Source organism: Podarcis erhardii (assembly GCF_964252035.2).
Source record: "Podarcis erhardii genome assembly, chromosome: 8".
NCBI lineage: Eukaryota > Metazoa > Chordata > Lepidosauria > Squamata > Lacertidae > Podarcis > Podarcis erhardii.
Genome location: NC_138499.1, coordinates 65,518,122 through 65,531,332, shown reverse-complemented (window position 1 = coordinate 65,531,332; position 13,211 = coordinate 65,518,122). Strand labels below are relative to the sequence as shown.

At 44.2% G+C, this 13,211-nt stretch overlaps 1 protein-coding gene and 1 long non-coding RNA gene across 14 annotated transcripts in view; one reads left to right on the top strand and one right to left on the bottom strand.

Moving 5' to 3' along the window:
- LOC309348104 overlaps positions 1–13,211 on the top strand; it is a 436,068-nt gene that overhangs the window by 281,657 nt on the left and 141,200 nt on the right. The gene's annotated exons all lie outside the window — the stretch shown is intronic.
- RREB1 (ras responsive element binding protein 1) overlaps positions 1–13,211 on the bottom strand; it is a 126,760-nt gene that overhangs the window by 6,434 nt on the left and 107,115 nt on the right. For 12 of the 13 annotated variants that reach the window (XR_014159125.1, XM_081872972.1, XM_081872967.1 and 9 more), the window contains 2 exons: positions 8,997–9,161; positions 1,764–2,516 (listed from right to left, as the gene is read on the bottom strand). Coding sequence is in view for 12 of the 13 variants with exons in the window: in XM_081872972.1 (XP_081729098.1) it covers positions 1,764–2,516; positions 8,997–9,161 (918 nt within the window). In the remaining variant the exon portion in view is untranslated. The remainder of the gene's footprint in view (positions 1–1,763; positions 2,517–8,996; positions 9,162–13,211) is intronic. The other variant, XM_081872969.1, reaches the window with a different exon arrangement.

Genomic DNA, 13,211 nt, shown 5'->3' with positions numbered 1-13,211 from the left:
ACATCAGCGATATCGTGACCTTTGATTTCCCACCATGGAAGAGGTGATTCTGCCAGGATGGAAGCTCATGTTGGTTTCACTAAGAACTGATCATGTTTATTGTCACGGAAAAGGGACACCAGATTTCAATGAGATCAGGGATGGGGAGCCTGTGGTCCTCCAGTTGTTGTTGATGGCAACTCTCATCATCCCCGATCTCTGAGCCATATAAACTTGCACTGATGGGAGTTAGGAACCCATCATCTGGAGGGAGGGAGGTTCCCCATCTAACCACTCACAGCAAACTAAAAGCAGGAGCTTTTACAGCAAAACAAGAAACTCTATGGACCATAGTCTGAATGTACTCCATGTTTTCATTTGCTTGCTTAACCCCTGACTCTTGGGAGTAAAACCTGGCAAAACCAGTTACTTTTCTGAAGATCTGTGCATCTGCACTTTATTTTCATACTTCATTGGCTCCCAGTACATTTCTGAGCACAATTCAAAGTGTTGGTCCTGACCTTTAAAGCCCTAAATGGCCTCGGTGCATTATACCTGAAGGAGCGTCTCCACCCCCATCATCCAGCCTGGACACTGAAGTCCAGCGCTGAGGGCCTTGCTGCAAGAAGTGAGGTACAGGGAACCAGGCAGAGGGCCTTCTCGGTAGTGGCGCCTGCCCTGTGGAACGCCCTCCCAGCAGATGTCAAGGCAATACACAACTATTTTACTTTTAAAAGACAACTGAAGGCGGCCCTGTTTAGGGAAGTTTTTAATGTCTGATGCTGTGTTGTTTTTAATATTCAGTTGGAAGCTGCCCAGAGTGGCTGGGGAAACTCAGCCAGATGGGCGGGGTATAAATAATAAATTTTTATTATAATATTATTGTTGTTGTTGTTGTTAGTCTCTCTACAACCATAGTTAAGTGCCCCCAAAAGATTATTTCCAAGGGGGCTTTGACTTTGCAAATAGATAGCTAGAGAGATGCTCTTAGCAAGAATTAGGCCAAAATAGTTTGACATGCTGCATGCAACGTGAGTGATTTACGAGGTGTTCATTCTTCACGTTTCAGCTAGTGTGCTTTCTGCAGAAATTTCGTGAAATGCCTCCAGCAGCAGTGACAAAGCACTTTCCCTCTGCAGTGTAAACAGGCTTCCTTCTCTTTCAGGGAAAAACACACACCAAATTTTCACTTATTTTCCAATTGGCATAATACAGCCCTAGGAACACGAAAAACAGCCCAACAGCTCATGAATCAGCACTTCCTTTTCAACCTTCAACCGAAGAGCAAATAAAGTAATGCACAGGGAGAATGAACTGAGTTCTATTTCCTCATGGCTGTGCTTTGCTATAACGAGACTGGTTAATTTATTTTATTTTTTCATTTTTTTAAAAAAGGAAGGGAAGGCCAGGGAAAAACAGTTTAAAAAAAAACTACAGCAAAAAATTAAAAGTGGGTAACGTGCTGCAGCTAAAGGATTCTGGATATTATAAGGGTTGAAGAGAGCACAAGAATACCTCTTTGAAAAGAAACATAGTAAGCACTCTAGCCGTATATACAAGGTGGGAGATGGAAGGCTGTTTTCCCTCCTCTGCCTATTGCTTGTCTACAGAAATAGGCAAGTCAAACCTTCCTGGTTGAGGATCGTCTAAACTGGTGGCAGCTCCCTAGGTTTTCAGACAGGGGAGATGCTGGGAACGAACCTAGGAGCTGCTTCACACAATACTCGGGCGCCAGGCTACAGCCTTTCCTCACAGTCATACTGTTGTGAATAATGCCCTCTTACCTGTATGGGACCTCATGTGCCTCGTCAAGTCTTGCAGAGACCAAAATCGCTTGTTGCACACTGTGCAGACTTTCTTCCTCTTGTCTGCCTTTGACTCGCTCTTAGTCCCGCCATTCGCTTTTGGCTTCCTGTCGTCGTCGCTCTTCTCCGAAGACTTCCGCTCCATGCTCTCCCCCTCGGAGATGCTCTCACTTTCCTCGTTCTCCTTCCCCATGGCCTCACCGTCCATGGGAGACTCTGCTGCCTTTAGGTCTCCTGTGGGCTCTTCCTGCTCAGGAGAAGACTCCTCCTGAGCCATAGGAACTTGGCCTCCGCCTTGGACACTCTTGCTTTCGTCCTCGCTGCTCTTTTCGTCCTTCCTGTCGTCGCGCTCGTGAGCCTTTTTGTGCCGGCTGAGAGTGCCTGCGAACTTGAAGGACTTCCCGCAAATGTCACAGGTATGCTTCTTTTCTGCCTGAATGCCGCTACCAGTGCTCTGGTCGCTCTCAGCCAGCTTGAAGTCCATGAGCTTGCTAGCAAAATTGAGGTCAAGGCTCCTGTTACTGGCAGAGTCTTCTTCTAGCCCCTCTTCGTCCTCACTGAGTTTCTCTTGTGCATCTTCTTCCCCTTGAGATGTGTCCATCTTCTCCTCCTCTTTGGGACTGCACTCAGGGTCTGGAAGCTCAGCGGCTTCCTCTAGGTGGTTTCTTTCACCAGAGGTCAAGTCTAATGCTTCACTTCCCACACTTGCATTCTCCAAATCCGATTGGCTGTCTGCAAGAGAAAACAAGAGAAACATTGAAGTTCCTCAGCAATCAAAAGCACCAGGAATCATCACACACACATAACGTTTCACTTCACAGCCACCCACGCATAAATTTGTTTTGAGTCAGGGTCCAACACATTCCTGGTCAAGGATAACATCAGAAGGCATGATTGGATGTGTGTTTTTCACCAACTTAAGAGCTATTATTCTTGGACCTCCAAGTCAAATCAATAGTGTTACAGCCAACCTTGGTGCAAAACACTTTACCCCAACTCACACGCCCAACAGTAGCATGGCAGTGCCTTGGCATAGCACCCCTGAGCATCTGTTCCATGTGATTAACTGTTTGGGTACAGCTGACAGCTGAACAAAGCCAGCATGAAGACACAGAAACTTGTATCTGCACAAGATTTGGTGCGTACAACAACAAGGATTGCCACATTTTGTTTTCCAACTAAGAAAAAACAAACTGCATGTTTTTACTTTTGTCGAGTTGGCAATTTTATTTTAAAAGGAATGTGCTTAGATGGAAAAAGCCTAAAAATGTAAGAAAAATTAAAGACAGATCTACCTGTTAGCAAAATGCACTCACCCTGATCTAACATGAGGGAAAGGATATCTATCTTGTGTACAGTGGTACCTCGGGTTACGAATTTAATTTGTTCCGGAGGTCTGTTCTTAACCCGAAACCGTTCTTAACCTGAGGTGCGCTTTCACTAATGGGGCCTCCCACTGCCGCCGGCACATGAATTCTGTTCTCATCCTGGGGCAAAGTTCTCAACCCAAGGTACTATTTCCGGGTTAGCAGAGTTTGTAACCCAAAGTGTTTGTAACCCGAGGTACCACTGTATATGATTCCTCCATACCTGACCTGAGAGCAGGGCAGGGCATGACGGAGTTCAGTACCCCTGATGGGGTATCTATTTGGGAGGGGGCACAGAGGGCCCCATCCTTCTGTTGAGTAGATCTTGACATATTGTTAAAAGCTTTAAAGCTGTGGAAACGAGATCCCTTCAGCATTTTCCTGTCCTTCTATTGGATCAGGGCAACCATTTTAAAACTGTTGCCCCTTTGCTGCCAATGAATGGCCATTCCATTTCTCCTCTTTCTTTCATGAATAGCCAATGCAGTAGATGAACACCATATCTTTAGTTCTTAAGAACTAAATGCAAAATTGGTGGCTCGCTTTGAGCCTGCTGAAGTTCTGGAGAAATCAAAAGCTTGCTCGCTTTTGTGACATTTTGGTTGGCACTAATATAGGTTTTGCTCAACCATGGATTTTGGGCTACTACTGTTTTTTAACAGACCAACACAGCATCCTTTAGTTTTTTTATTACATCTATTGATATATTGGCCTGAGTAAACTCAATCACCTTGTATGGTTAGCACGCATCTGAGTTTTTGAGAAGGCCTTCTACACATGACAAGCACAAGAAGGCTAAAAAGCTACAGATTACAAGTCTAAGCCTTCAACTCATGAATGCTTAACAGCTGCTGAGTAACTATGGGGGATTTACAAACTCTTGATAAAAAGAAATGTTTAGGTTCCTTTCATGCTGATACACAGAGCACGTATTTATGAACGAGAACCTCAAAACCTAAGATAGGGAGGGTCCTTGGAAAAGAAGATGACTTTCAAGGCCGAGACGGACAGAAATCAACAAGCTATAGATGTTTTAAAGCAGACTGGTGATAAGATGTTGGGTTTAATGGGAGAAAATGAGGATAGTTGGACTGGTGCAGAGGTCACGTGGAACCGCACAAAGACCACAATGCACACATTTGTGAGCTAACTGTTTTTAGCGGTAGGAATGTTCAGCGTTTTGAGACAAAATGGCAAACATAGCTAATCCCCAGGAACAAAAAAGAGAAGATGGTTATGAATATAACCATATTCATCATAGCAGATTGGCAACAGCTTCATCACAACATTCCTGTAATTCAGAATTTATCACAGCAGTTAGGTTACAGCTCAAAAGATGGCATTATGAGCCCAAGAACCCACAGCACAGAATGGAAGGCAGGGAAGTCCCCAAGAGCCAATTCAGTCTGTGAAACAACCAAATCAGCAATACTTGATCACATGAACTATTAAGTGGCTTTCAGTGGGAGAGAATATTTTAACCCTATCCTTCCTTTATAGAAAGAGGAATCATCACTTACCACGTTACATACAAACGCACACACACAGTAGAAAACAACAATTAACACCCCCCCCCAAAAAAAAATCAAAAGCACAATAATTTTTTAACTGTCTCTGGCGGCAAATATCCCGGAATCTCCCCTTGAAATCACAAGTTTGCATTCTGCCTTTCTAGCAAAGTATTTGCTAGCATTTCTCATTTTTTCTTACAACCACAGCAGCTTCCTAGTTCCCCTTTTACCGACTCCTCCTTTAATCAGCATCCATACAGCTAAGTAGTTTAAGCTCAAGAAAAGCAAAATGCAGCCCATCCACCCACACCAAGAACCTCCTGCAGGGACAACCACATTTTGACCGTTGTCATAGCATGGGGGGAAATCCAGAAATTTGGTTGCTTCAGGTAGCAGAACCAACAGGATGCAGTGGCTACAATCCTGAGTTTGGACATGAGAAGCCCAGGTTCAAATCACCATTAGAATCATAGAAGTGTAGAGCTGGGAGGAATCTTGGGGTTTTCTAGTCCAACCCCCTTGCAATGATGCTCAAATGGTGGTCTTGCGTGAATTATTCACCCTAAGGCAGGGATCAGGAACCTGCTCCCATCAGCCCCTGCAGGCATAGCCAATGGATTATGAAGTTGTTGTAGTCCAACAAGATCATGAGATCATGAGGACCAAAAGTTTCCCATTCCTGCACCATGGGATAACCTACCCTACAAGGTTGTTGCAAGGATAAAATGGTGTTCTGAGTGGGTATTTAATATCATTTTCGGATACTAGAATGTGGGAATTATTCCAGTCGGATTATCTTTTGTGTGTTCCAAGCTTAGTTTCAGGAGCAACCAACTAATGACCACGTGAACTAATTGGGGTTGGGAAATAGGATGGTGAGCTATGTGTGGCATTTGGAAGCTGCCTTCTCTCTTGAAAATTAGGTGGTATACCAGTTTTAAAAATAAACCTGCAACTAGACTCCCTATTCTTGGAAGTTGCCCACCTTTTAGTATTCACTTAGCACATTCTGTTGACTTTCCTTGAAAGAGAGGACCTATTTAGCAATACATATTGCTCTGCTTTCCTTTGGACCACAGCCGCAAGTCCAAGAGGGAGGTCTTGCCTGGGCAGCCCAGGATTTCCATACACACTGCCCAGGCTTGAGTCCTGGGAGGTCACTTTGGTGCTGCTAACACAACAGTTTGACTTTACCCCTGGAAGGGCACTCCATTGCCTCTCAAGACAGATGGATGGCAACAACAACAGCAGGACCTATTTTAGGGTGCACACACTCCCAAAATAAAAACCGTTAATGTTTCACTAAAAAATACATGGCTGTTGCATGTATTGTCCCTATAAGCCTATTTAAGGGTGGCAAAACGCTTCTGGCTTTTGTGAAAGAACTAGGAAGCAAAGTGTGAACAGTGCATTCTTGCCATGGCTAAAGGAGGAACTCTTTACAGGGTGGGGCAGAAACTGGAATTCACTACTTAAAACCTTGAAATCTAAGAGACTAACTGGGTGGAGCCTCCGAGGTATAAAAAAACCCCCAAAACAGGTCTAACTGAAATGCCTACATATGAATGCAAGAGATAAAGGACTATATCATTTGCATAACTGACAGTTATGCAACGCAAGCATGCCAGCTTCCAGGGATTTCAGTTATAAGCTACTGTTCTGGGTCCTCTGAAGGACTCGTTTTTCATTCTTTCAGTCACGTACTGGGGCGGTAGCAGCAGCAGTGGGGAGGACCAGAAAAGGCCGAAGTTAACACCTGCTTCTATGCATTAATGCATGCATGCATGCACACACACACACACACACACGCACGCACACACACACACACTGTACTGAGGGAGGCAAATAATGCATGTAATAGCAATGAGAAAGAAGTTACGCAAGGCACCTAAATTTGCAACAGCCCTATGGAAAAATAGTGAAGATCCACTATAGGAACTTTCAATTTCTGCAGAACAGCCAGGTTGGTTTTGGGTTCTCTGCCCACCCCCACCTCCCAATCATCACGATCCAATCTCAAACAGCATCCACTAGGTGGAACACTTTGGTAAGCTAGGAATCTTACAGATAGAAGGATTCACCAAAGAGACCTTTCTCGTTTCATGTCTGAATTTTTCAAGAGGTACCTGTAACAAATGCCTCACCATCGTCACAAGCTGTCCTTTATTCAGCCATCTGTTATAGGAAGCAACTCCAACCTATCGGGGGGTGGCAGGAGGAGAAGACAACTTTCCCCTAAACTAAACAACCATAAGGGTAAATTCCAGGACACACACCAAACCTCTGGTTTCCCTCCTCAAGCTACTAAATTAGCTTGTTCTGAACCTACCTGCACAGCAGCGTTAGCAGCTGCTGAGCTGGTACCCAGGCAAAATTTAGAAACTTCACAACCAAAGCACCAACACTTTTTGTTGTTCTTGGGGTATCAGAAGTTTCATAGTCTTTTTGCAAATTCAGTACATCACTAGAAACATGTCCTACGTCTTCAGATTCAGGGGGAAGCACAATGCACGTCGTTTTAATCAATGAGAACGATCTGATTTACATACAACTGAAAATTCAGATTTAGTTTAAAATTCGAACTACTGTGAAATTCTGAATGGATTGGCAAATCTGAGAAACGAGAAAAATGATCAGAGATGATTTGGGGATGCAATTCTACACAATCTGGACTTTTAAACTGGGAGCACCTTTGGTAAGGTGGCAGTTATTTTGTGATCAAAACATTCCCCGCTGCAAAGACTAACTCAGGAGATCCAATTGCTATTTAATTTCATTTTGGTTCAACCAGCTGTTCAACGAAAACTGGGTCAAACCTTATCAAAAACTTCCTCAGCACACAAGTGTGTCCTTTTTCAGTGCAGTCATACCTCGGGTTACAGACGCTTCAGGATCTGCGTTTTCGGGTTGCGCACTGCACCGAACCTGGAAGTACCGGAACGGGTTACTTCTGGGTTTGGGCTAAATCGCGCTTTGCGCATGCACAGAAGCACCAAATTGCGACCCACGCATGCGCAGATGCGGCGCTGCGAACGTGCCTCCCACACGGATCACATTCGCAACCTGAGCGTCCACTGCATGTCTGTAATTTTAACAAACTAGACTTCAGAAGACATCTTAAGGCAGCCCTGTTCAGGGAAGTTTTTAATCTGTGATATTTTAGTGTATTTCTGGTTTTTATGGAAGCCGCCCAGAGTGGCTGGGGAAACCCGGCCAGATGCGGGGTATAAATAATAAATTATTATTATTATTATTATTATTATCATCACAACTACAATTTGCAGAACTTGGTCATAATAAGGCAGTGTTGCTGGAAAGCTCTCTTGCTGTAACGATGGGGGGGGGAAAGTATCTAAGTTGCTTAACCTATTTAATCAAACTAGAAGCAATGAAAACAACAACTACCCTGGGTGCTATCAGGTCATTATTTACTCAGCACCCACTCCCTTCTCAGGGCTGTACAGAAGCACAGCTATTGTGTAATACACATTGTGAGCCTTGGTGATCTCGTATGAAGTACGGATGGGCCATCTATGTCCAGAATGAGGGGACAATGAATGCTTCCCTCCTTGTTCTGAAACTACCTCTCTCCAGCTCTGGGTGCCCCACCTGGAAAAAAACAGCAGGTTGCGTCAGGAGGAGCATGGGCAGGATTTAACAGAGGGCCTTTTCTACTTATAAACACTGGACTTTAACGGAGCTGGAGGGCATTTACAACAGAGGAGGACTGCAGCGCAGTGTAGCATCTGCTTTGCATGCAAAATTGATGGTTTGAAGTTTGCACAGTTCGCTTCCCAGCATGGCTGGGAAAGATTCCCAGGCTAAAACTCATTGCCGGTCAGTATAAATAATACTGGGGGACTTCTGGGAGAAGGAATGGCGGATTGACCATCTCACTATTGGCTCTCCGCTGATAGAAAATAATTATGTGGTGACTGGTAATAGGCAGATGGCCTGGCTATTAAATCACCCTGGAAGATAAGAGTGATCGAACAGGAGCAAGCTGAAATGCTTTGATGAAGTGTAGACAGTATTGGGCTAGTATTCCGCAAACTTGGGTCTCCATCTGTTTTTGGAATACAATCCCCATCATCCCTGTCCACTAGTCCTAGGAGTTGTAGTTCAAAAACAGCTAGAGACCGAAGTTTGCAAAACCCTGGACTAGGTGGCCCAGTGGCCCGATTTGATATAATCTTCCTAAAAGAGGGCACCCCTCATTGTAATCACACATGTCTGTGCTGCTGTGACACCTAGCCAGTCATTCATCTGAGGGGCCCGAAGGAAAAAAGAAACACGACTTTGTTTTAAATTCTGGAACAACCTAAAAGAGCTACCTGTGCTATCATGAGCTCCAGCATCACTTTCTTTAGACTGGGGGATAAGCCCGTTTCTTCTCAGACAGTAGTTGACAACTCCGTGTTTGCGTAAGAGGTGGCGTTCACAGTTAGATTTGGTGGAAAAGAAGGCATCACATTTTTGACAGGGGTAGGGCTTCTGACCTGAATGGAGCAGGGAGAAAAAACACATTTATCTTCTTTCTAAAGTCTCACAGGAACTCCTGCGTGATTTTCTATACCCTCTGCTTGCTTTGCGCAACTGCGGCTGAGTTTATAGCAGCTCAGTCCTCCTCTGAAGGAAGTCCAGAACAGAAAGGGGAATTACTTCCCAAACAGCACTTTTAAGACTGCAGCTGTGGCCTAAGTCAACTCACATATAAAATAAAATTAGGAAGGTTGAATATCAAGGCTCTGAAATTCAAGCCCCCTGAGAAGTGTCCAATACAATAGTACTCAAGTTTAAGCTCTTCTGGGCTTAAAAAAGCAGAGCAACTATTTTGAAGCAGAGTGGTTAAGAAAACTCAACTGTATCAGAGTTAACTACTGTATTACACAGCCTGCCCTTCAGACACCATGATCCTGCACTAACCAGATGAATCCAGAAGAAACTGCATAGCCAGCTGACTGTGGAGGATTTTAATATCTGCTTTTGGATTGGTTTATGCAGTAGTGCACTTATCACGCAGAGATGTCTTCACTGGATGACCTCCCCTTGTTGCTGTTGAAACACATCTGCATTGGACATATCTCTACAGTAGTACCTCTGGTTACGTACTTAATTCGTTCTGGAGGTCTGTTCTTAACCTGAAACTGTTCTTAACCTGAAGCACCACTTTAGCTAATAGGGCCTCCCGCTGCCGCCGGAGCACGATTTCTGTTCTCATCCTGAAGCAAAGTTCTAAACCTGAGGTACTATTTCTGGGTTAGCAGAGTCTGTAACCTGAAGCGTCTGTAACCTGAAGCGTATGTAACCCGAGGTACCACTGTATATAGTTTGTAGGATGTTTTTCCCAGTAGAGTATGTTATAGCACCAAGAGAGACTGGTCAGATTGCGAATATTTGACAAGATAACATGCAAAACTGGACGTCAGGGCAACAAAATGAGCTGGACCCAGAGGAAAACAGCTGAAACAGGTGGGAACTTAGGAAGAGCAAGGGGGATTAGGGTGGGAATGCATTATGGATGCCAAACAGAGGCTGGCTGGAAAGGACTCAGTGTGCTCTACATCATACATCTAACCACCACAGAAATGTCTGGCAAAAACACAAAGACACACTTCTCTCTCTCTGGGAGATGTTTGAGAAGCACATGGCAAGTCATGTTTGGGGGAAGGGCAGCAGCGGAGTGATAGAGCACACGCTTTGCATTCAAAGAGTCATGTGGTTCAATTGCTGGCTTCACCAGGTAGAACAAGGGAAACGTTCATTCGAAACCCCAAGGAACCTGTGCCATTCAGAGTAGACACTATTGATAAGGGAGCTTCCTTGCTGTTCCAGCTGCTGCAAGGAGCCATCACCTTGCAGAGCCCATTTTAGCCATCTGGCGTTCCAAACAAGTTCATCACACTTTAGAATCCAAGTTGAAATGTCAGTGCAGCTGTCATGATTCTGTACTATTCAACACAATGTGGACTCTGATGAACAACTATGACACTGCTCCATTAAAAATATCCTAAGCTCAGATATCTCCCCAGCCAAGCTCTCTTTCAGATGCAAAAAGTTTAATGTCCTTAGGAGGAAGGGAGTCTGCCATTTCACACGTTAACACAGCGCCAACAGCAACCTCTGATCTCTACACACCAGTAGGATGCAAAAAATAATGGCGAGAGAATAGGACAAGGAGGAATCAGCTGCTATAGGAAAGCCAAGGGTGAGTGCTACTACTGCCTCTCCAAAGCACAATGCAGGCTTTAAGGATGTTTCTGTCACATTGATCTTCCACCCAAACTTGGCTTTTGCACTACTTAAAATCTGAATCTGAACTTGAAAGGATCATGTGATTATTATTTTTTTAAAAAACACACACGAAATCATTTCCACAACATGCAGAGACCTGGAAGTGGAAGACTTGTTGGCTGTCTTGCTAATTTAAGGTTACCATTCCGAAGGTCTCTGGGATGGTTCACATGGTGTTGTTTTTGTTTGTTTTACTACACAAATAGTGACTTTCTCTTGCCAACAAAAAGCGAAAAATCGACTCCTTCAGATTTGACAGATTGATGCTGATTACTGATGTAAACCAATAGAAAATACTTGAAGTGAAAATGGGCCAACTTTCCATTTTGCAAAGGAGTAGTTCGGTGTGGCAGGGAACTCTACCCTCTGTGGCACTTGACCAAAGCCAGTGTAAATCAAAAGCAACTATATATTTCACACAGAAATACAGCAACGGCTCATCACTGCCTAAGTCCTGATTTTATTTAAACCCAAAGGAACAGAAGGGTAAGAATAAACGTTGAGTAGAGAGGTGGCAAATCAGAGATGGTGAAATGAGTTTCAGTGATGTCTGAAGAATACAGCACCAAAACATGAAAGCCTGTTGACAAATTTCCCAAGAGTACTCCAGCCGCTGCTCATTTCCAAGATGAGCTAACACCCACTGTTTTCACACACACAGGCTTCAAAAATACATTCCATGTGCCATGTCACAAAATAAATACTTCTTTGGCGAGCTCTGCAACAGATACAGGTATACAGGCAGAAGTGGGCTGCACTACAGACAGTGAGGGTGCCGTTAAGAGCAATCACCAGGAGCAAGGACTTTCCCCTTCCCTTTTCAGCCTTTCGTTTGTTAACATGGAAAGCATCTTGCTAATGTAATGTCAGGGCTGTGGGGGGATCTTCCCTGGGCGCTGTCACATCTCAGGAATGCAGCAGAAGTTCACATTTTGTCATCCGCTTCCTTCCCCATCTACCCCAAGTCTGTTGCACAAGCAAATGACTCATCAACATTTTAGTGCTGGTGGCTTCAGCCACAGCACAGGCAACTGCCAGTGGAGACTTCCAATGGTGTTCTGAGCGGCTTCAGACTCTGGGCTAGCAGAGTTAAGGCTCTTCAGGACCACTCAGAGCCTCCTTTTTAATTTGTTTTTACTTTGTTGATAGTTCACAATGTCAAAGGGGCAGGGGGATGCACAGACAACTATCGTGGAGCTGAATTGACTGGGGGGAAATGATATTCTTTACTCTCTATGTATTTTGTTGCTAATGATCTGAAAACTAACTTTGAATACAGTGATACCTCGGGTTAAGTACTTAATTCGTTCCAGAGGTCTGTTCTGAACCTGAAACTGTTCTTAACCTGAAGCACCACTTTAGCTAATGGGGCCTCCTGCTGCCGCTGCTGGAGCACAATTTCTGTTCTCATCCTGAAGCAAAGTTCTTAACCCAAGGTAATATTTCTGGGTTAGTGGAGTCTGTAACCTGAAGCGTATGTAACCTGAGGTACCACTGTGTATGTATGTGTAAGTAGAACCGTCAATACTAAAGTTGCAAAGGGCAATGAACGAATAAGCTATATAGGTATGCTCTGCACTGAGTTTTCTGAAGGCTCCTCGTTTTTCGGAATGCTCTCTCCCCAGGGAGATTTGTCTGGCACTTTCATTATATATCTTTAGGCACCGGACAAAAATGTTCCTCTTTAACCAAGCCTTTGGCCGATTCATATTCTGCAGCGTCGGTGGGAGTTTCTTGGTTTTAACTACTTATATGTATTTCTAATCTTGTGAACTGCCCTGAAATTCTTTCGAAGAAGGGCAGTATGTAAACCTAATAAATAAATAAAAATTAACAGCTGGTTAGCTGATGCTTATAGACTGTGGGGAAATCGTGTGAGCATAGGTGATGGAGAGGAGCTCATATCAATCCCCAACCATGTTATTTCAGAAGCACCCCTGGGTTCAACAATTTAACCAGGGACTATGTTTACATGAACCTGGAATATGCAATCTGCACACACACACACACACACACACACACACACACACACACACACACACCATTTTGAGGCCTATTCCTCAGTACAGTGTACTCCTATAGAGAGTTTACCTCATTTCTGTCAATAAAGCTTCAGTGTGCTCTCATCACCCGCCTTCCTTGCAAAGCTAAAAGGTAACCCAGCAATGCCACCAGTATCTGCACACCCGAGTGTCCCAGCATTTTGCAAGCCAAGTATCTGAAAGAACTTGGATAAGATGTGCTTCAGGTGAGCA